The sequence below is a fragment of the Nyctibius grandis genome, chromosome 22 (genome assembly GCF_013368605.1).
Source record: "Nyctibius grandis isolate bNycGra1 chromosome 22, bNycGra1.pri, whole genome shotgun sequence".
NCBI lineage: Eukaryota > Metazoa > Chordata > Aves > Nyctibiiformes > Nyctibiidae > Nyctibius > Nyctibius grandis.
The window spans coordinates 8230156-8253135 of record NC_090679.1 but is presented as its reverse complement, the minus strand read 5'-3'; the positions used below and the strand labels follow the sequence as shown (position 1 = coordinate 8253135).

The following is a 22980-nucleotide window of genomic DNA, read 5'->3' as shown; positions in this document are numbered from 1 at the left end:
AGCTTACTTTCCCTGTGTTTTTAAGGAACACTTCTGTGGCCGATAGAGCTGTAAAACACCAAATAGTTTTTTTCCATCCCTTTCTAGAACCGATGATATTCCACTAATGGCCATTTTACATCAGCAAATCCTTCCCTGTAACCTGAAACATAGCCTTTAGCTTTGCCATGACTGTAAGGGGTCTATATATGGTTTCAGGTGCAGATTTCATAATAAACATTTAGTTAAAGAAGTTTTTTTGCTAACTTAGATTGTTTTGTCTCCTGGGGTGGGGGCTACACTTTCCTTTGATGATTGAAAGATGATGGATGACACCCAAGTCTTTACCAGGGTACTGGCAAGTAATTTGTGCTTAGTGTTCAGTGGCTAAAACAAGGAATTAATGTATTTTAAAATTTTGGATGCTCTGGATAATTTGTTTGTTGGCTGGAACTTGACTGGCAGTCCACAGAGTATGGGTGGGCCATTTTTCTAGCTGATTGTGAAGATAGAGATAAAGCTATATTTTATGAATTGCTGTTTCCAAGGTCATCTGGAAATTGAGACGTTCATAAAATATATCTTTGTTTAAAGATATATTTGATTATATAAAATATGATCCCAGAATCAATTGGGTACAAACAAGATGTTGCCTTTAGGGTTGAAAACACATTGTTAGAGGCATGAAGAGCAGAAATTGTCGCCGCTGTCTTTGTGTGGCTATTGTTTTTGGTTTTAATAGGAACAGAATGAATGACATTTTTCCACCAGACCACTTATGCTCAACTATACCTCCAGGACAACTTCCTGGCCAAAAATATTCAAAACAAACAAACACAATAGCAATTCTACTCCAATTACATTGTTTGCAAACCAGCTAGTGTTCATAGAGTACTAGGTTTGGCAAATCCAAGCACTTCAGCCCTGGATTTTAATATTGGATATATGTATGTGAATTACTTGTAGCTGTTGTGCTATTCAGGTGAGCGTTTGAGTGGTCATGTGCATGAGCACCTCCAGCATTTCTGCCCAGTCTGTGATGAAAGCATACTCTGGCTGTCTTAACAATTTGGGTGAAAAGCCTGGGTATTAGGAAGACATCCTTGCCCAGTGGCCAAATGCTCATTGATTTCAGTGGAACTGAGATTTCAGCCTAGGGCTCTGGACCAAATCATACACCAATTTCAAAACTTTCACTTGAAAGAAGAATAACTAAATATTAAGTGTGGCAAAGAGAAAAACAGAGGAGTAGGAATTTAGCAGTTGCTCCTTTATGTAAGTGGAGCAAGTATTTGAAGAGAAGAGTGAACTTGCTGGCTTTGTGGCACCTTTTCCTGTGGTTTGAGCTGCCAGAGGGATCCTATAGAGAGCAAACCTAAATCAGCAAACCTGCTGGTGACTTTCCAGTCAATTTTCTTTGCCGATGGGAATAGTCATGGCAATACTGATTATTGTAACTCACAGTTTTAAATATATATTGTTCTGTGGATTAGCATTGTAGTCATTTCTCCTCCTTGAGATAGAGGACTACAGGAACCTAGTTAAGGGAAAAGAACTTGTAAAGTAGAGATGATATAGGACTTGTAGGGAGGAATAATGCAGTTGTTCTGGCTCCAGCAAGATTTCCAAGCTTCGTTCCAGCCCCAGGTCTGCTGATCTCAGTCTTTTCGGCATCTTCACATTCCCAGTCATCTGGGTCCTCTCCACATCACTGTCTGTTCTCTGTGAGTCAGCTGGGTGGATGTCCTCAGCAGACCCTCTAGGACCTGGAGGAACGGCTCCTGCATTGTCATACCTAGTGTCTCCAGCTGTCAAAGTGGGACCCCTCCCAGGAACACAAAGATATGCGTCTGACTCCTGCTGGCATACCTCTGCGAGAAGGGCGCAGCATCATAGTGCACACTAGGCACTGAATACATCTCCCGTGTCCTTGGAGAGCTTTGGGTTATTAACCCTTGCTGAAGCCTATGTCTTTGCAATTACTGCACAGATGAGCCCATTGACAGTGGAGGTGAAGTGAGAATGCCCAAAGTGAGCCACGTCGTCTAGTGCTGGCTCCCACAGTGGAGTCCCTACCATCACAGATCTAGTAAGAGAAACATGGCTATGTGTTAATTAAAAGGCCTAATAGTGGCTACAGGAGAATGCTGCCCCTTGGAAATTTAAATTTGACGTTGTGGTTTACCTGCCATGTACCCCTGCCCAGGACGCAGAGATCTTAGTGAGCTGCTGCAGTGTGCAAAGACAGTCACGTTAACAGCTGTGAGAAAGTGTGATCATCCTTTTTGCATAAACTGGAAATATAAGTTGCCTAAAGCATAAAGCATAATACAGATACTATATTATATTTTATATTCTCAATTTGGAGCCTGTAGTTGCCCAACGGTGGGTCGCGACAGAGGCTGGGATAGGGTGATATGTTGGTTTGACATCAAGGTTCTCTCCCATGGGCTCTGGATTTTTAGGGACATGGTCTTGTGGTGGACTTGGCAGTGTTGGGTTAACAGTTGAACTCGGTAATATTAAAGGTCCTTTCTAACCAAAACGATTCTATGACTGTGTGTGGTTTGTGGAGGTTGTGTCCATTCATTGAATAAAGCCGGGGTCTTTCGCTCCCTCCCATGTTTCAGGTACAACTTTACTTAAATACAGACTTGTTACCTTCAGGGGCATTGGAGGGTCACAGACTCTTCAGAGGAGTTCTTGTGACCCTGCCACCAAAGAGTTGATCTCTGTTCAAAATCCCAGCTGCAGACGCCACAGCCTGCCTAGGTGCACAGGAGTGACTGCGTTTTTACCCTCCCTATAAAAACACAGAAAAGAGGAGGCCTTAGAGTGTGTAAAGTGTTAAGCAAGGCTTTTTTTCAAGTGGACCCTGTGTTACCATTCCTTCTGGCTGGAGGCAGCTTGCTTCGGAGCAGGTCCCTCCTTGACAAGTCGGCATTTGCAGCAAGTATTGAAACGGTCAAGGAGTCAAGGCGGGCAGGAGCTGCTGCTGCAATTCAGTTTTGTCTCCTTGTCAAATAAAGGCCAAAGCAAACACAGGCCAAAGGAGCATCGCCTCTGATAAAAACAGTAGAGGCAGCAGAGATACCAGAAGCAGTAGGGCTGCATTAGCTAAGACATAAGAGGCATTAGCCCAGGCCAGAGCATGCTGACACACCAAAGACACGTCTGGTCTCCAGACCTGCATGGTGAGCCCTGTGCCAGCAACATGTGTCCTCACCTTGTAGCAGAGATGACAGAAATGGGGAAAATTCTGTTTAGTAAGGAGCTGCCGTCTTTGTAAAAGGTTGTGTTTGAATTTGGAGCAAGTCGAGGCTGCAAAACATTTCCCATGGAAAGATGAATTCTGGAATTTTCCATCTGGGAGAATGTTGAAACTCTCCCATCTGAGGTGCCCTACGTAAAGGGGAAGGCCTGTACTCCTGCGGGTGAGACTTTGAACAGCAAACTGGTGGGGACTCTCCAGAAGGAGCTTAGGGAATAGCAGCCTTTGAGACATGGCTTGGGCGGGTGTTATGCCTCTGGATCTTGTACTTCAATGGCAGGGAGCCTGGAAGCCTCAAGGACTGTGCCTGTAGCATCCTTTGGGTGTCCATATTTCCCTGTTGAGAACTGGGAGCACAGACCCTTGGCGACACTTCCAGACCTGCAGCTTCTCCACCCCAGCATGGTAGCCCAGAGGCTGGAAGCCCTGGCTCCTCTGTGGAAGGGCTATCCTGGGGCCAGTGGCTTGGGCAGTCTGAGAAACACAGCCCGTTTCCAAGAGATCACCTGTGCAGCTTCCCTCCCCATCTGGAAGAGGAGGGGTGTCCTGACCTGAGGATTACAGTTGGGTGGGGGGGAGTGTGCCGAAAGCCATTGCTGTGATGTGGGCATGTCAAGGCATCACCTGTGAGTTTGTAGGTCCTAATTCTCCTCACCTCTCCCCCCATTCCTGTGAGAAAGCATTTTTTCAGCCTCCCTTTTCCGCAGCCATGGGAATTCAAGCTAAGTTGCCTTCTTCCTCAGCTGCTCAGAGAGACACAGAAGCATCCTGTCCTCCCAGTTCTCCAGATCCACCTACCTAGACATTTTGCCATCCGCCATGTGCCAGGCAGTGTGGGGGAGCCTCCAGTGGCTGGCACTGCATCCTCTGGAGGAGGCCAGGAAGATAAGTCACATCTACTCATGATGTCTGTTGGCCGGAGATCCCAGATGTGTCTGTGGATTGTCCGCCCTGGAAGATCTCCCACAGCGAGCAAGACACAGCTCTCGAAGCAGTGTTTGTGGCCAGTGTTGCTGGCTGTTAAAGAGTTCACTGAGCACCTTTCCCAGGACGACTTACTCCTGCTTTCTGCTGCCGAGGAGTTGTTTATGTATGATGCTTTGTGGGTGGGATGTGGTTTTGTTACTGCTCCATTGTTGGACTCCGTTTGGGCACTCTGCCCGTTTATGATTAATGATGTTTTGAGTTGAGGCTCTAAGGTGCTTTCAGGCATACTCCAGATACCAGAAGTAAAAGAGGTGTCGTTATCATCAAGGTACTTCAGTGTAATATCAGATGTAATCAGAAGTGAATTAATTAAAGCAGTGTGTACATAAAAATCCGTTTATGGTGGATGTTCAAGCAACTCATATGGCATAATTTAGAGCTCAATTTTTTAGACTTTTGTAACCCTCTCCTCTCCATGAGAAGGTGGTAATTTGGCAGTAGATGCCAGCACTGCTGTCAGAGGGCAAACTTCTCCGGCAAAGGCCTCTTAGTGAAACATAACTCTTGAAACAGGTTAGGAAATTGTGTGCATTTGTTGATCCCAGCCCCAGCATATTTTAGGGTTAATTCTTATGGCTTACACAATTAGTGTAGGCTGGGATCTAATAATTGCTTGGGTTTCATCTGACCTTGGAGTGAGCAAAAACCTGTAGAAAATCTGTATTTATTGTTGGTCTCAGTGCTACCAGGATTAAACCTTCCTTTCTGCAGCACGGCGTACCCTTGACGTGGTTGTCCGTTAGAAAAACTGCTTGGAGTGCAGCTGCCTCTTCTATCCAACATCTCAGGCTTTGTGAGGCTGGCGGTTCTTCACCCACATGGAGAGGAGACTCGAATTCGGGTAGAGGAGGGGTTGACAGGATTGCAAGATGACCAGAGATACGGATCCTAAATTATTGCCTGAAGCCTCAGTCTGACAAGCACAGCCAAAAACCTCCTCCCATTTTCATGAGTGGTGGCTGAGTGGTGTGTGTTGCTAAACTAGCTGTGGAGGAGACCACGAGCTGGCAGACCAGAGCCATGAGATTCAGATGATGAGGAGCTGAAACGGCAGCTTCAGCTCAGCCTGCACCAGGATGATGGGGTGACTTGGGTGGCCCTGGTTCAGTGTTTTGGCTCTGATGAAAGCTGTGCTGGCCACATCTGAGCAGCAGTAACCTGTGCGGAGGAGGCTGGGAAGCCAGAAGCTGGTGGAAATGTGGGGAAATTGGACCTGGACCCTGCTTGGTATACATCTGAGACTGTTTGCCAGGGGTAGTATGTTATCAATGGTTAAGTCACCATCCCTGGAGGGATTTAAAAGCCGTGTAGATGTGGTGCTGAGGGACATGGTTTAGTGGTGGGCTTGGCAGTACTGAGTTAACAGTTGGACTTGATGATCTTAAAGATCCTTTCCAACCAAAATGATTCTATGATTCTATGATCTTGATATGTATGAAGCTAGTGACTTTGTTTTCCCAACGTGTTTGAAAAAGTACCAAACAGGGAGGAGATTAAAATGACCCGAAATGTTCAGAGCACCAAAGAAAGGCGACACTTTTAAAATCCTTGTGTCTGTTTGAACCAAGCTCATGACTTTCTGAGCTGCAGCTCTGTGATTCGGACAGGGCTGAGATAGGAAATGGGTCGATGTCGAAGCTGAAAATGAACTAAAATGTAAAACTTTTGTCTTTGACATACTCCAGTATTAGCACTGTGCACTGCTTTGGTCTCTCAAACGACGTTAGTTTACTGCTGGAGAAGGTTGAAAGGTGATTCACTCATAGTTTACAAGTACCTAAAAAGGGAAGAGGTTTCTGTTTGCTAGATGTGATTCAAATTTACCAGAGAAAGGCAGAGAGATCTCTTGGCTGGAAGCCAAAGTTAGAGAGATTCAGGCTAGGAATAAGGGCTGCAGTTTAAACAATATGAATAAAAAAACAGTGGAAGGTCTTTGGCTGGCATTAAACAGACTCATCGGCAGTTAATGGCTCTAAATGAGGATTTCTGTGTTTTTCTAAAAGATGCAGGAATTATGAAAAGAGACTTTCCATCCTAGAGCAGCCCAGCCTAGAGCAGCCCTTCCAGGAGACCAAGACTGGTCTTTGCTTTCGACCGGAGCAGCCTGTGCGTGGCTCTGGGTGCTGCGTCCCCAGGCCTGGGGCTCTGCCTGCCCTTCCCATGCTGCTGCCCAAGCACAAGCCACACTGGTTGTGCAGCAGTAAGGCACACAGATGTGCTGGGTGTCGGGGAGCACCGCTCTGTTTCTTTGTTCTTTTCCCAGACACAGTCTGAAATATTTCTGGACTGGATTCCCCTTTCACTGCCCTGTCTGATTCAACTGGGGAATTACAGCCCATGAAGTGTGGCTTGCAAGCTGAACACACAGTCTCTTTCCCTCCTGTGGTAAGACAGCTGAAGAGGTGCAAGCTGCGGAGGAAACATTGTCCTCGCTTTTTCTGGGCAGGGCTCTGCTGGAGGGGTGCGATGCAGGCAGAGCCCCTGCCCTGTGTGAGTGCCAGCTCCATCTCTGCCACACTTGGCGTATCTCTCTTTGGACCTGCCTGTTCCGGGATGTCATGTAATTTATCACTGATGGCCAAGAGCACAAGGTGCAAGAGGTGCATAGGTTTGGGTGAGATGTGATTCACATTGGTGGTGAGGAACTGGGGAACAGAGATCTTGGAAGGCTTCTTGCTTGTCCTTGGCCCTCTCCTTCAGTGATCTCCAGGTTTCTGGGCTTTGCTCTGCTCTTGCAGCATTTTCTGGGGAGCGGGGCAGGGCTGATATCTCCTTCTCCCAGGCCATGCTGCCTGCTTCATAATTCTGCAGACTGCAAGCCTGGAAATAATATGAAGCAGATGTACCAATGCCAAGGTCAGGACCTTCCTGGTGTTTAAGGCAGATGTATACTGTTGGCATGGTACAGGGTGACCTCGGTGTACAATAGAAGCCAACCAACACACACATTCAGACAGAATAAATATTTGACAGAGTCTATTTCTCTATTCCCCAAAATGACCCCTGTAAAAGCAAGGTCCTGTTTACCTTCCCGGCTCTCCGTGCACAGTATTCTGAGAAGAGACAAGCTCTCTTCTCCATTCATTGCCTTCCCGTTCTTCTGGGCAACCTATTTCCAGGCAAGGATCGGGGATATTGGCTTCACAAAACCCAGGACACTTTGGTTTTTCACAGAACTCCTGAAATTTGGGGAAAGCTGAGGCTGGTTTTCTTCGGAAGTCTCTCTGGGTGTGCCAAAGCACAGAGACCTGGGAAGCTGTGCAAGTCGTCAGTGTGCAGCCTGCAGCTGTCCAAGGCGTCTTTTGTGCTGTCCCTGCCCCATGAGCACAAGTGCAGCCCTCCCCATCCTGTTGCCTGTGGCACAGGTTTCTGGGGAGCCTGCAGCAGGCTTGGGTGTGCAAAAATAACAGTCAGGAAGAATGGGTTTATTATTTATCAGTGGGGTTTATTATTTTTTGCTTGGTGTGCTAAACGTGCTTCCTTTGCACTCCTGGATCTGAAGTTTGCTTCTGTGCCTTGGCACCAGTGTAGCTGCGCAGCTCAGAGTCAGCAGAAGGTCTGGCGTGCTTGGGACCAGACCTGCTGTGTTACCCACCCGTACCACACACCTCTCCTTTCACAGTTGCAGACGTCTCTGGGTTTGCCTTTCAGTCACTGTGAGCTTTGTCCAGCCAACTCGTGTTGCCGTGAACTGTTCCATTTCTGTCTATGTTTTTATCTATCTTTTTGATGAAGAACAATTTAGTTTCTCATGCTCTTGCACATAAAACAAAGGAATATGAGAGTCCTCAGAGCTTCCTGCCACGGGAGCATACGCCTGATGATTGCTGTGTTTTTTATTTTGTACAAGATCCCTTTCAGTGAAAACAGTCTTGAAATAAAACCAACCTATGATAACTTAGCTTGGCATGAAGAATGAGTGGAGACATACAAAGGTCTATAAAATAGTGATTGCTCTAATGAAACCCATCCAGTTCCTCCTCCTTTGATTGCTCTTCCATATCGTAAGATCAGAATGCACTAGGCAATTAAAAGATGGCTTGTGCGTGTTAGAAAGAGGAAGTACTTTATCTGTAACACATCTTAGACAGGTGGAAATGATTGTTATCAATATTCTTAGGGCAAAAGCAGCAACTTGCTATTTTCTTTTTTAAGGTTAATGCTGAGAATGAAAAAGGGAGCCAGAAGAGTGCAGAGCTGTCAGTTGAAAGAAAAATTGCAAGCCTGCTAATCCTTTCTTGTCAGGTTTAGTATAAAGCCTGGCAGAGACTGATAAGAAGTGTCTCCCTCTCTGCCTGATGTTCCAGGTGCACGGTAAAATCATCTCTCTGAAACACCCAGGAAAACTCACATGCAGAGCCAGGCTTCAGACTGGAAAGGCTGCTGGCCAGCCTGACATTGCAGGTCCTAAGACCATTTTAAATAGCTTTATTCTTTCACTTTTCTAACTGCAACCTGAAGAATACCTGTCCCTCCCCTTCTTATCCTTTATAAGTGCTGGTTTTCATTGCAGCCCCTGTCAGTGGCTGTTGCTGCTGATGCTGTCGTGCTGAATGACCATCCGTCTTAGGAGCAGGCACGGAGCACCCGTAGCACATGCTGCTGGGGATGGGGGACCGCTCCTCAAGACCTGCCTCTGCTCCTTCTGCAGCAGAACGCTTTGGTTGTGGTTGGTGGGGCTGTGGGACTGGCAGTATACCTGTCGGCAGCAGCAGAGGTCATGTAGGTGTTGGTAATCATTGGCAGCGATGGCAGGATGCAGGGAAAAATAGTCTCCGAAGAGCTTGAGCTCCTGCGTCCCTGGCTTTGGCCTGGTGGGAGAGCCCAGAGAGCAGAGCAAAGCCCTGTGCTAGCAGGAGACATGCGGGTCCTACCTGCGTGAGTAAGGGCAGCTGTGGAGCAGGCGAGTCTGGCCACGTGGAGCTGAGAAAATAGCGACCCAGACCCGGGGGCTCCCTCTGTTCCCTGCATGGATATTTCTGACTCCGTGCTCCTTCCCTGCCTGTGTGCTCGTAACACCTGGGGAGCCGAGCTGGCGTGCGGCCCCTCTCCAGCCATCACACGGCAGCAAGGACAGCAAGCGCTTTTCCCAGGGGAGGGGGCTCGGTGGGCTCACATCGCCTGTGCGCAGCCTCTGAAAGGGGCAGGTTTCACATTGTCTGGTTTCTCTTCTTGTAGCTGTCCCTCCCAAACTGAAGAAACTGAAAAGCCCCAACGTTCACGTCGGTGAGAAGATTTCACTGAAATGTGAGGCGACTGCTGGAAACCCTCAGCCATCCTACAAATGGTTTAAAGATGGCAAAGAGCTGAAGAAGAGCAAAGACATCCGGATCAAGTATGGGAATGGGAAGTAAGTATGCTATGGGGCTGCCCTAAGTGTCTGGGTCCGTGGGACCGCCTGGCTAGAAGCGGTGGTGTGCTCTTCAGGTCACTGCTGAGCGATACTGAGATGCTTCCCCAGAGTCACAGGACCATGCACAGCCCATTTACCATGCCTGGGAGAGTGAGCAAGATTCCCCGTTTCCTCAGAGAGTAGTGGAGACAGAGGAGCAAGGGGTGCACGGGATGGATGCAGGGTTTGCAGATGGGGCTCTCCTTGGGTAACGGCATCATTGGATAGCTGAGTCCCTTTCCCTGCTAGCTGTAGACTGGTTGTAGGCAGCTCGGGTTACTGGGGGTGAATCCTATTTTGTGATTAGGGGTTGAACGCAGAAGCTATCCAAACTCAGCGGTCCCCCCACCAGACAGCAGCAGGCCTGTGTAAATGTGGGAGGAATCGCTCTGTTCTCTCCTGAATTTAGGTGGACTCAAAAGCATCTAAGGGTGCAAGAGCACATCACAATATTGTCTGATTAGGGCCCGCAGTCACCCACTGACACCTTGTCTCACACAAGACCTTGCGTCGCTGCACCCAGGGCAAGCTCCATTGTGGCTGCCCCAAACTCCCCACGCAGCAAACCTCTCGGGCAGCTGCTGTCAGCGAGTGTAATCCTAGGGACCCCCTCGTTCAGGCAGTGCAAAAACACCTGGAGAAATAGAACCCAGTGACTAAGCTAAGGGGTTCTCACTGGGAATTCATTTAAATGGATCCACGTGGATATTTTTCAAGGCCAAGTATTTACATATGATGTATCTTAAAATTATTCCATAATCACGACTATGCTTACATTCATATATCCTAACCTAGCCAGCAACAAAATCAGCTTGCAACTGCCCGACCCCTTGGAAAACTTGAAACTAATTCTTTGCTAACATATGTTATGTCTAAGTGTGTGAAAAATAGCTCACCTCTTCTCATTATGGACTTGCTAGAGTATTAATTTTTAAAATTAGAAGCCACTAAAAAATCAGTTAGAAAAATCAGTTAGTGCTCGAATGGGTCATTGTCAATTGCTCTAATTTAATGTCAGTCCTGTTAGTTTTGGTTTCAAAGTCAAACTCAAAATGGTTGACCTCCTTCATAATAACTGAAGGATTTGTGGCTGTTTTGGGATGAGGCAGAGGGGTGGTCAGTGGAAGTCTGAGGCTAGAAACACCAGCGGATCCAGGATAACTGGCTCGTATCTAGTGGCTGCCGTCTGCTCAGGAAAGGCTGTCTGGGCTTGCAGGCAGCAGAGGCAGGGCAGAACTGTGCCTGCCTCTTTCCTCCGTTGCCCTCAGTATTTGTGTGGCCCTTGTCAGCCTCACGGCCTCAGTTGTTTACCGATGGGTGCCGGAGCTGGGATGCCCTGGAGGAACGCCTGCATCCCCTGCTGCAGCCTGGCGTGGGAACCCAGCCGGTCCACCCCATGTGGACACTGCATCCCTGCGGGCAGGCGGCTTGTGGGACCCTGAGCTCGCTGGCACTGGGGTCTCGCAGGGATGTTGGGGAGCTGTTTTCCTCAGAGCTAGAGAGCAATCAATCAGCCCCAGACCAAACACCCAGCAAAAGTCTCTGGGGAGGGATCCTGGCGATGGTGAGAAGTGCCTCTCTCAGCATTTTTCTGCTGTGCTCCCGGAGATCATAGTCCTTCCTTGCCTCCTGGCACCCCGTGTCCAGCACAAAGCTGTGACAGGATGGCATCCCACCCACGGCGGTGCAGTGGGGGCACGTACTCCCTGGGTCAGGGACATAAACATATGGAAGAAGGTTGGTCCTCTTTCCTCAGGACACTGCTGTCAAGTCATAATTTTGCATTTACCAGTTTCCCTGGCAACACATTGGCTCACAGCCTGCCAGTGGCAGGCCAAAGACGTGTGCGTGCTAGAAGTGCTTCCTGCTGGTGAAATAAGCCCACAAATAAACATTTTAAAGAAAGCTGAGCACCTGCCTCCTCCAGTGTCTGAGGCTCCCTCAGCAGCAAAGGTGTGAGCCCAAAGCATCTCCCACTGATCTGCCCCCAGAATTGCTTCCCATCCCTGCTTCTGCTCCCTGCTGCCATTAAAACATGCCATGAAGTGGAGAGGTTGCCTGTCTGGGGCCAGGGCCTGGCTACAGAGACTAGACTCAAGCAGCTGTCGAGCTGGGACAGCTCTGAGACGATAACCCCTTGCTGACCATCTGCCCCTTGTTGAGCAGTCAGCAGTGCAGGAACACCTCTCCAAGCAGGTCTGGCACACCCGGTCTGGCATCCTCAGCTTTCAGGCTCTGCTCTCCAGTGGGTTTGCTATGTCTTGGTTCTTGAAAACAGGGCAGAATGCACACTGGCATTGGACCTGCCTCCTTCTGGGCTTCACTGCATGCAATAAACATTAAAAATTGCTTTGTGAATGCAGGCTGAGGATCAAGGGAGCCCTCATGACTTTGCCCATCTCCATTAAGTAGCTAGTGGGGCTGAGTTTAGTAGAGGGACCCAAAACTGGACATGGGATATGGGTGTGCATCATTACTTCCAGCATGTTAGGAGGGGACTCCAGGGAAGGATAAGAATCCTAAAAGCTTAGAAAGGAAGTCTTACTCTATCATGATTAATTCAAGAATGATGGGGTTTATACATCTGGCTCCACTTAGAGATAACCCCAGTCTCCAAATAGTCCTCTGCTCTTCCTTTCAGTTCAGAGTAGAGTGGGGTTTCCAGAGGGCTAGAAATAGAGCACTGGGGAGGGACTTTCATAGAGGAAGTACATGAGGCAAAAAGCTTCACGGACTATGCAGCACCTGGCCAGGTGCACAGGATCATTTCTTTAAGTTTGATCCAATGACCTGATAGACTTGTCTGCTGGAGCCAGGCAAAATGAGCCCTGCCAGGATGTGGAGGTGTTGTCCATAGTATCCCTGGCCCTGTGAGTCCCCAGCAGAGCTTGGCACAGCTCTGCGTTGGGCTCTTTGTCTGCAACTCTGCGGTCCTTAGACAACATGCAGAGGATTAGGATGGGAGACAAGAAGAACATGGTTGCCCTCTGTGCATCATTCCTCTATCGCTCTGTGCCTGGCTTTCCTCTCCGTGTGTTTAAACACCCTTGAGATCTCTAACTAGAAAGCGTGACTGAAGCCCTTTTTTTTTTTTGTGATCAAGTTTTCATCTGATCCCCCTGGCCTTCCTAGAGTAGGAGGTATCTTTGAAAATAAGGGAAATATATGTTGTAAGGAAGAAAGGAGCAGTTAACTGCATGTCAGCTGTTCCGCTTTTCCATCAATCATCTTCCCTCTTGTTTTTTAAACTTACCGGCAAAACTTCTGGTGCCATCAGGCAAAGGAGCTGGGTTTTTTTGCAATGGGTATTTGCTGGAGGGAGGGGAACAATTCTGATTCCTCCTTTCTGAACTGTGTGTTCCATCTGTAATTAGTAACAGGCTAGGGCAAGCCTGGCTTGCACAAAGAGGAAACTTCTCTTTAAGGTGGAAGAAATTATTGGCTGGAATTTTATCTCTGGCTCAGTTTAAATAAAACGCAGTTGATGGGGAACCTAGAGAAATTACCCAGAAAGAACTGCATGCAGTAGTGCAAGTACAGCACAGTGAGCGGCTCTCCCTCTGAGCTGCCAAAGCCATACTGTTTTCTGCTGACTGTGTCTAAGATCTGATTGAGGCTGCTGGCTCCCAAGAAGTTAAGGTTGGGTTTTGACTCTCTAACTGTCCTGGCAAATGGTCAAATGCCAATTGTGGAGAAAACCAAGGGAGTTTCTGTTCGTGGAGGTGTAGAGAACCTACCCCACTTCAGGCTGTGCTCAGGGCTCATCCCTGAGACACGTAGATCTTCAGCTGGAGCCAGAAGGCCTGGTAGTCTCCTGGCTGTGGCTGTCCTTACAGCCTCTTCTTTTTGTGTGCTCTTTTACCAAGGGAGATTGCTGGGGTGATGAAGTAGGCGTATCATTAGATTGGAGAGGGTTGGCGGTTCAGTTTGGGACAGGCTGACCATATGACATCCCTTGGGAGTAGTGTCCTACTTTCAGTATCACCAGGAATCCCTATTGTTAGCCTGTAAGTGGAGCCAAGGGATACCCTCCTCTCCTGTTTCTGTACAGTAGTCCCTCAGGCAGTGCTAGTTGGGGCAGATTCATTGCTGGGGTCTTCCTTGCAGAGCTCCCCACGGTAGATTATTCCCCACCCACAATGAATGGGGCTGTGGTCTTCCCTGTACAGCTCACTGCTCTGGAATGAAGGCAAAAAATAAATAATAATGCCAAAGCAGCAGGGGAAAGAGGGTGCCAATAAAGATAAATGATTTCCTAATTAAGCCTGGAGACAAGGAGGGGCAAAGAGAACTGTAGAAGCCTTGTGGGAGCCAGAGTGAACCCAAGCAGGCTATACCACCACTCTGGCAGGGGTCTTCAGGCTGACATTTTTAAACAAAGGAAAAAGCTCATTTGACAATGGATCTTGCAAGAGCAATTCCAGATGCCTTGAAGCTAAGACTCTTCCCAAGCACCGGTGTTGTTATAATCACCAGGGGAGCTTCTGCCTTGCTAACTTTCACGATGTCATTATAAGTATCCAATATTTGAGATTTGGTTTTAGCTGCTGAAGGCACTTTATTGGAGGGGGGTGTGAAGGAGAGCATCTCCTTTGTTTGTCTGTTTGTTGTTTTAAAGGAGATGATGGACATCATCTTGGCCAATGCACCTGGGACTGAATCAGGGAATTTGAGAACTGAAAGGAGAAGCAGTTGGGTCTTGAGCTAGAACAATCCACAAACTTTGCAAGTTGGGGCTCCTAAGAGATTCAGGGAGTGGGCATTTAATCAAACTTGACTGAGTTATCGTGGCTAACAAGTTATGGTCAGATGCTGGGCTGCTTCAACTGATGGTGTGTGCAAACTTAGAGGTGGAAGGTGCTTTATGTGCCTGAAATTTTGTGTGTTTTTTTCTGGTGATATTGGCTGCTTAAAAAAAAAAAAACAAACCAACTCTCCCTACAGACCTTAGTCCACTGCGGTTGCAAAATGTCACAGACTATGTTGAAGCACACATTGAGACACGAGCTGAAATCCCATTCATCCAGTTTAAGTTAAAATGCTTTGCAGTGGGGGAGAAGGGCTGGGGTGAGGGCTGAGACTGCAGGCAGTTTGTCTGGGACAGCACATTATATACCTACAGGCAAGAATTTGCCAGGTCCCCCTTATACCTCATGGATCAGGCACTGGTGAAGATCTATGACACATACCAGTTGCAGAAAAATGACTTAGGAAGGACCCCCAAAACTGTAACTGAATCTCTTGCACAACTCTGTGTACCACCATGGTGAGATGTCTCACAGAGGTTTTAGAGGGGTAGTTCTCTGTCCATCTGAAGGTGACATCCCTTTCCCATGACCTCTGTTCCCACAAATGCTTTTTCCTGATCTGAGTATTTGCAGCCTGGCTCTGCTCATCTCCATTCCCGTGCTCTGCACAGGGCTCTCTGACAGAGAGCTGCTTCCCCTGATTCTTTAATTGGCGTTGCTTTAAAGGCCCTCTCAGGCCTTTGTCCCCCCGCCTTCTGGCAATCTCTGAAGTTTTGGTCCCGCCTCCGATTTGCCCAGCATATCAGCCTCCATCTAATGTGATACACTTCCAGACTAGGACCTCTGTGCCCTCTCCTCAGCAGCACTGACCCTCTCTTCCCCTCCTCACTAGAGAATGAGCTAATGGTTTGGTTGCTGAGGCAGTGGGAGCTCTGCACACTGTCCTCACTGCACACCAGCCAGGGGTGGCTTGTCTCTGTATTGAGGTCATACGTTCTTTGGGACAGGGAGGTATCTGTTCCACATTTGGTGCTGGGAGGTCCCTGGCTCTTAGGAGGCTGATAGCGTGCTCCTGTGAGATATCACAGTAAGCAGGGAGAGAACCTGCTCCGAGCTGGCCTCAGAGTACTGCTCCAGGATCTACATTTTCTCCAAGCAATTCAAATCCTGGCATTGGGATTGGAGGAAACATTTGTGGGATGGATCAATTACCTTAAATTCCAGGACAAGTAATACAAGGGACCCTGCACTGACATCAGGTCTGTGCATCAGCCTTAACCCCAAAACTCACCTTTTACGTATTTGATTTCACTCCCTGGCAGCTGTCACAGCCTTGCCTGGCACAAAGAGCAGCAGCACACGGGGGTTTGCCTCTCAACAGAGCGGGCACAAAGTCCACTCCGGGGACTGCTGTGTGATTGCACTACGCTGCCCCTACACCTCTTCCCATTGCGGGAACATCCGTGGCAATTCAGCGATGCGGCCCCAGGCTGAATTTGAGGATAGATGGGGGGTTGCACAAGTGACCCTGCTCTTTGGAGTGTACTTATTGATCTTTTCCCCTTTTGTTGACGCTGCGTGATCTAGAAGGGACTCCAGGTCTCACTCTGAGACCAGTGTCAGTGTCAGTGTCAGCTCTGCAGAGTGAGGACTGGTTGAATCTTCCCTTTAAAATCAGCCTGTCTCAAGCCTGGGCACAGAGAGACAACAGCACTGCTGAGCAGAGAAGGGGCAAATCTGCTTTTCAGGTTAGAACAGCACTTTAATGTCGGGGGACAGGGGTAGGAGAGAGCAGGCAGAGGGGGTCAGGGGATGGTTGGTCCTGTTCTGGGCACCTGGAAAAACATTAGCTGTCCCCCACGCCTTCTTCTCCCTCAGTCTCAGCAGGTCAAACACTGAGAGGGGCAGATGATGGTGTGAGGGGAGGAGGAAGGAGGGCTTCGCCCACTGCAGCAGGGGTGATGGCCGAGCTGAGAAGTCCAAACCTTCCTGTCCTTACCCATCTTATTTCTTTGCTTTGCTTGAGGGCATTTTTTTTTTCCCCAGAATTCCTGTTTCTGTAGCTAATCCTGAGCTAGCCAGACCATGCCCTAGAGTGCACAGCAGCCAGCGTAGGGCCACTTGTTTTTCTCAAGCACTGCAAGGCACAGCAGGCTTGCCCAGCTCTGTTGTGCTGCTCTGTAACTGAAGGGCAGGGGAGAGATCGGGGTGGTTTCCATCTGGCTGTGCAGGGGAGAGGATGCTCCCGGCTGCCTCTTCTGCCCTGCTGGTCAGAGGGGCTTTGCCACAGCCATCCCTGCTCTGCTTTGCATTGCAGTGATCTCTTCTACCTGTTTTTATCCCACTGTGTGCTGGGGAAGATGAATGCGTTCCCCGAGGCCAGGGCACTGAGAGCCCCTGCTCCAGCCTGATGTTTGACAGTTGCTGGACAACCCTTCTGGACTGTAAGCTAAAGAATCGGATACTCTGAATCTTCTTGCCAATCATTAACCTGCTGTCTCAGGGCAAATGCATCACTGTGCAGAGTGCCAGGACAGCTCATAGGCACCGATTAAATCTTTGGCAGGAGCGTAGGCTGTACACGCTACAGCAATTGCTGGCCTTTCTGCTCTCTGCAGTGTTGGTGTGCTTCCTGCCACCAGCTCTCTGTGCAAACAGAGAGGAATGGAGTTAATAGGTAACCACAGCAGTGTATTCAGTGTGTCCTTTGCAAGGGTCATGTTTGGGAATTTCCTTCTCCTACGATCTCAGGTGTGTTTACTATGTGCGGTGTTCTTCATTGACAATTTAGGGGCCACATATGGTGTAGTCTTCAAATTCTCTTCATCAGCTAATTCCTTGTCTTCTTTATTACTTATGTGTTAGCTACCCTATTTTTAGAAGACTAATAAAATACTACAACAGTAGTAATCCTAGAGCTATTTTTGTCGTGAATGATGCAGAAGCGGCTGAACTCACACAGGGAACAGAGTCCTCAGTGAAACATAGGTGTCTCGGAGGCATCTCCTGGCAGCTGCTCTCCTGCTCACACACTCTGACATGAATGGCTTTGCAAGGAGATGACCTGGGAAGACGGTGCCATTTCCACTTGGGAGTAGGGAAGAGGAGAAAAATGATTCAAGAGTGACCAAAGTGCTGGTGGGAAAATGACTCCTGTCTTGAAAAGTTCCTCCTTGGCTGAGATGAAGTGCCTGCTTCCTTTCCTCTGACTATACTGGAGGCCTCAGGGCCCAAGCTCACATTTAGATGTCTAGCTCTGAGATGTGTAAATTACAGCAGATGAGGCCACTCTTCCCAGCCAGAATTTGCCAGGATCTTTGTGTAGGTCCCGGCCAAGGGCTGATCTCCCTGTTTCCCATTGTAGTCTGGAGATTGGCACTGCAGAGGGTGATTCACTCATTGCTCCAAACTGTCTTCTGGGGGGCTCTTTTGGCCGGAAAGGTATTTTGGGGGATCTTATTCTGGCCAGGCTGAAGGTCTCCTTGTGAATCCTATCCCCCAGAGCGTGCAGACAACATATTCCCCATGGCTTATTCCTCCACTGGCACTACAGGAGATAATTAGTGCGTGGCTAAGTCATATGTGCTGAGGGTCAGAAAAGACAATGAGGCAGATTTTCCCCTGGAGTAAAGAAATGTCAACAGAGTTGCACTGCAGTGAAATGATGGGATCTGTCACTGACCCTGGCCCTTTCACTGAACAAACAGCCCGGGGCAGCACCTTCCTCCAGAAGAATGGCATCGTCCGGCAGCCCGGCACCCTTGTGAACGCACGCTGTAGGGCTTTCCCAGGGGCTGTCATCCCCAGGAGACATGTTGCCCACACGGCCAGCGGGGGAGTTGGTACAAAACTCCTGTGCACAACATAGTTCCTTGTATGCTACTGCTTGGTATTTCTGTAAAAACACGCCTCAGCCCTCAAGTGAGCAAAGTACCTGCCCTCGGGGGCAGCGGAGGAAGAACACAAACTTGAAAAACCAATTTCCTGGGCAATTTTGAGGTATTTCAGTAGCACTTGGAGATAGTAAAATAGAACAGAGACAGACTGGTCATCTTTGACACATGGAGATTAAGCAAGGTCTAGTCTCGGTTACATCCTTCAGTTCAGTTCTTCCAGTGCACAGGCATTGCCCGTGTGAATTAAAAGGCACAAGACTAATGCTGTGAAACAAGGTCTCTCTCTGGCTGTTTCAGTGCTTCCTGGAATAAGGAATTTCTCTTTACTGTGGCTATGCTCCACACTAAAACTGATCCTTGTCTGTACCCTTCATCTCTCTCCCCCAAGTCTGTTACCTGACATTATACAGCACGGTGTGGAGACCAAGAGTAGCTACACCTTTGGTCTGGGGTATGAAAAGCAAGAAATAGCTCTTGATTTTTCAAGGGGATCTTACAATCCAGGAGAATTCCAACAAACTATGATGGAAAATAAAAATATGCTCTTTTGACAGTACAACAGTCTTGTGCATTAAAACAAAATAATCCTCTTTGGTTTTACCTTGAGGCTGATATGCTATAAATGCCAACATTGCTTTTTATTCTGCTCACATTCCTCTCCAGTTCCAGGTAAAAGACCAAATGACTCTCATCCTGTTCTTGGAGGTGAATCTGTCAAGTGTGCCCCCTTTCATTAGCCTTTTGTGTCACTAATAACGTCCTAATTTGTATCTTTGGGACTTAAAACCCTTTGTCTGTAAAAGATCACGTGCACAGGTGATATTCTAATGCTGTAGAGGATTTTTCCAGTTACTACACACGGTGAAATGTGCTGTGCCTATGAGATTGCAATGCAGCCAATTATCATTAGAATATCTGTCCTCCAGCAGCTGAAGGCAGCATGTTCATTAATGCTTTCAGCTCTGCGCTGGCGGACAGCCTCGGCATGCTGGTGTGCGAGGGTGGTGTTTTCTGCAGGACTTTAACTTAGAGCCTCGCTCTTCCAAGCTGCTTTCAACATGTGCTGCCTGCCTTTTCGCTCTGCGTTGCAGCAATAGCTACAAGCCTGTTGTAGGGGTGGTTTATAAAACAAATGGTGTGTTCTGTCAGTGAGGGTTGGGACAACTGAGAGAAGGTAACCGCTGGGCTGTGCCGGGGGCAGTCTTGTTGGAGTTGCATGCAGTAGTACCAGGAGCCCACCTCGCCCCTTTGCCAAGTGTTCCTACACCTGCCTCTGTGGAGGGAGTGGGGAACATGGTCCTGAACGGGGCAGTACAGCCCAGCAGAGCCAACCCCCTTCATCAGGTGCCCATCGTACCTCACCAGCAAGATGCACAACCCAACTGCCACCGAGAGGAGAGTCTGTGGAGTCCTGCCCTGGAGTCCCTGAATGCTTTGCCATCTCCTGGGTGCTGCTTGACTCCTCAGGCATCGCAGCAGCGAGGACCACAATGCCCAGGACTGTCACAGACTTGAGAAAATTCAGAGGAGTGTACGGCACTGGGAGTCAAGGCAGCTTTGCACCACTCTGAATCAGCCTGAATCAACCCATATTGGAACACGTTGGCCCAAATAACTGGCTTTGCACAGTGGGTTAGGGGAGATGCAGGATTAGAGGGATTCAAGAGATCTTTGCCCATTGCCAACAGTCATTTAAAAATTGCTCCACATGAGGCCTAAACTCGTGCAATTGAACACTTGACCGCATCCTGTAAAACAGGGCAGTGCCTGTATCCTGGGAGCTCTACCAAGTTGTCTCCGAGTGCTTTTAATTTGCTAATATAACTAGTGAGATGTTCATGCTGTGTCCTTGCACCATGCCTCCCAGCAGAACAGCATGTCAGGGTGTTAAAGAGATGCCAGCATGCTTCTGTGAAGGACTTCCTATGGACGATGATTTGCACCGCTCAAGTCCTTCTCAGATGAGACATGTCACATTGCAAATATGTCCAAAGCTAATGATTATTTTCCACATAAGAGGAATTTTATTTGCCTTCAGTGACACAGGCCACTGGGACCTCCTTCTAAGGCTGGCAGCATTTCCAAGTCTCTAAATAAAGCGACTGTATGACACAGACCTGAGATAAAAGCTTGGGGTAGAAAGCAGAGCAATGTTCTCATGAGAAGAGTACACAGGGTGGTTTTTGATAAGATGGCTAAAATGGAAGGAAAGGTAGTAAAACAGAGGGCCTAATGTGGGAGTCCCACTGTGGTTCCATGAGTGGTATTCAGTGTGTGTTGAAGGCTCCTGTAGATATCTGTTAAACAAGGCAACAAAAGGTTTTGCCTATTAGTCAGAGAATGAGACATCAGTCATAGCTGGTAGGAAAGACGATGCTCGTCTTCCCCGTAGTGCCGCAGAGCTCTGCTGCAGAGCTGCTCCCTCTCCCATGAAGCACGCAGCACGGGTTGTTAGGTGACATGGGCAATCATCACGTACAGCATCTTCTGCTCTTTCTGGGCACTCCTGGCTGATAAGGTGATTGTGTGCAGTTCAGCCCCACGTGTTTGTAGTACATCGGAGTGTGTGTACTTGGGGGGAGACAAAGTGCTTGCCCTATTTGTTGGCCTGGAGAAAGCTACAAGCTCGCTGTCTAGGTCAAAGCACAGGGTTTTGATTTGCAGGCCAGAAAGGGAGGAGTCCCCCCTGACCCTGTGGGTGTTTGCGTTTGAGTGTGTGGCACTGCTGAACACAGCCTGTGAAGCACCAGGCTGCTCAGCTTTGCTGAGGAAGGTGCAGAACGTGCATCACATCTCCATAGCTCCATCTTGCAGGCAGATCCCGCTGTCCACAGTAAAGTGGCTTTTCTCCAGTGCAGAAGGTCTGTGTGCTGGCATGCTGGGACTCTTGGGCTCAACCCCTTGCAAGGTGTCAGACCAAACCGTGGCAACATGCTAATGGCAGTGGGTTCAGAGGGAGACGTTCATTTAGGAAATCACAGTGGTTGTGATTCCTGGGAAGGGTATCATCCGAATCCTGACCCGGCTTGAGTGCCTGTTCAGCTTGTGAGGTCAGGCAGCCCATCCTCTCAAGAAGGGGTGACGTACCAGGGCCAGGAATGGTTATCAATTCATGAGGATGGTTAGCAATCGAGTAAGAAATGTCTGCTGTACTTTTCAACAGAAAGATTTCCAGACTGCAGTTCAACAAGGTGAAGCTGGAAGATGCTGGGGAGTACAGCTGCGAAGCGGAGAACGTTTTAGGGAAAGACACCGCAAAAGGCAGCCTGAATGTGAAAAGTGGTAAGTGAAGAAGCCAGCAAATGTCTTGAGCTGTCTGCCATTCAAGCAGAAAGCGGGAGGTTCTGCACATGATCTGTCTTGTATTTTGTTTCATGCTTTCAGGATATTGAGTAAAACAATCTTGGGAGATATGAAAAATGCAGCTTAGCATAAATGTTTATCTTTGTTATCTGTCACTGGCAATGTGGTTAATTTACATTTGAAATAAACTTACAGTCTATGTATTTTTTTTTTAGAAGGGGTAAGGAGGAAAGAAAGCTAGTGGGCTTGATGTTTTCTTTTTTTAAAGAATTTCTCAGAAGCAAAACTCACCAGAAGACAAGTAATTAAACCATAGCTTTGTGATGAGTGAAGTTGCTTCTGGTTTTCATCCTAGAATGTGTACTCCATCTCTTAGAGCTCAATGGATGGAGTCTGAGGTTAGCTGGTTTTATTATTATCTTGGTCATAATAATGATATTGCTTAACATGATGGTTTGGATGCACCCTCCAGCTCAGAAAGTCCCTACAGTGGTTGCCAGAAGCCGGGAGGGTGCAACTAGGGGAGGGCTGACTCTGTACAAGCTCTGTTTCCTAAGCTCTTCCTCCTGCCATTCACAATGGGCCACTGCAGGACCCTGGGCTCTGTGCTCTGCAGCCCCTTGGTGTGATCCAGCTTCTCTGTTGTGCTCTTATTAGCACTGGTCAAAAGTGAAGGAAGGTAGCTTTCTCCTCCTGCTTTCTGGCATTGTTTTGTCTATTAGCCTCTGCCTCAGCAGTATTTCCAGTCCTGAATCTTTTATTCTGTGAAGCTGCAATATCATGTACCCTCCCTGTCAGTTACTCTGCCTGTAAAAACCCCGTGCTTGCAAAGCCTGGAGAAAGGCCATCCATGCTCAGACCTCCATGCCTTCATGCTTCACGTGCATGAAGTTAGCCCTGCTGCTATGAAGTTAGCCCCTGTTTCTTTCTGATCATGGTGGGAAAGGTGTCCTGAGTAAGCTGAGGCAGTGCCACTCCTTTTTTTTCTGGCTCGTGCTCTGGCTGTCCCATCGCAATGTGGACTGTTCCTGGTTTAACTGGGAGCTGCATGAGCAAACCCCCTCCCCATGTGTGTCACGCACGGGCAGCGTGTGCCTGCTATCAGAGCCACATCTGCCCCCTCCACTCGCCCTGCCCAGTCACCAGCAACCCCCTTTCACGAGAGTGACTGAGCAGCGCCTGCTGCAAGGCTCTGACCCTGCACGCTGCTTATGGCACCAGGAAAATGCACATCAGGCCACTACAGCTTCCAGCTGCCCCTTCCCGCACGAACAGGTCATGGCAGCATTTGTCAGGGTTTAACTCTTCCTCCTCACTGTCTGGCAAGGACAGGTGGTTGCTCTCACTCAGGTCACAGAGGCTATGAGGACACACCTGAGCTGCCCAGAAATGTGTTGAGACCTG

At 48.4% G+C, this 22980-nt stretch overlaps 1 protein-coding gene across 1 annotated transcript in view; it reads left to right on the top strand.

Annotated features, from left to right (window-relative positions):
• The window catches only part of NRG2 (neuregulin 2), a 172235-nt gene that overhangs the window by 98647 nt on the left and 50608 nt on the right, over positions 1–22980 (top strand). The window contains exons 2-3 of the mRNA XM_068417249.1: positions 9416–9587; positions 21437–21555. Coding sequence (XP_068273350.1) covers positions 9416–9587; positions 21437–21555 — 291 coding nt within the window. The remainder of the gene's footprint in view (positions 1–9415; positions 9588–21436; positions 21556–22980) is intronic.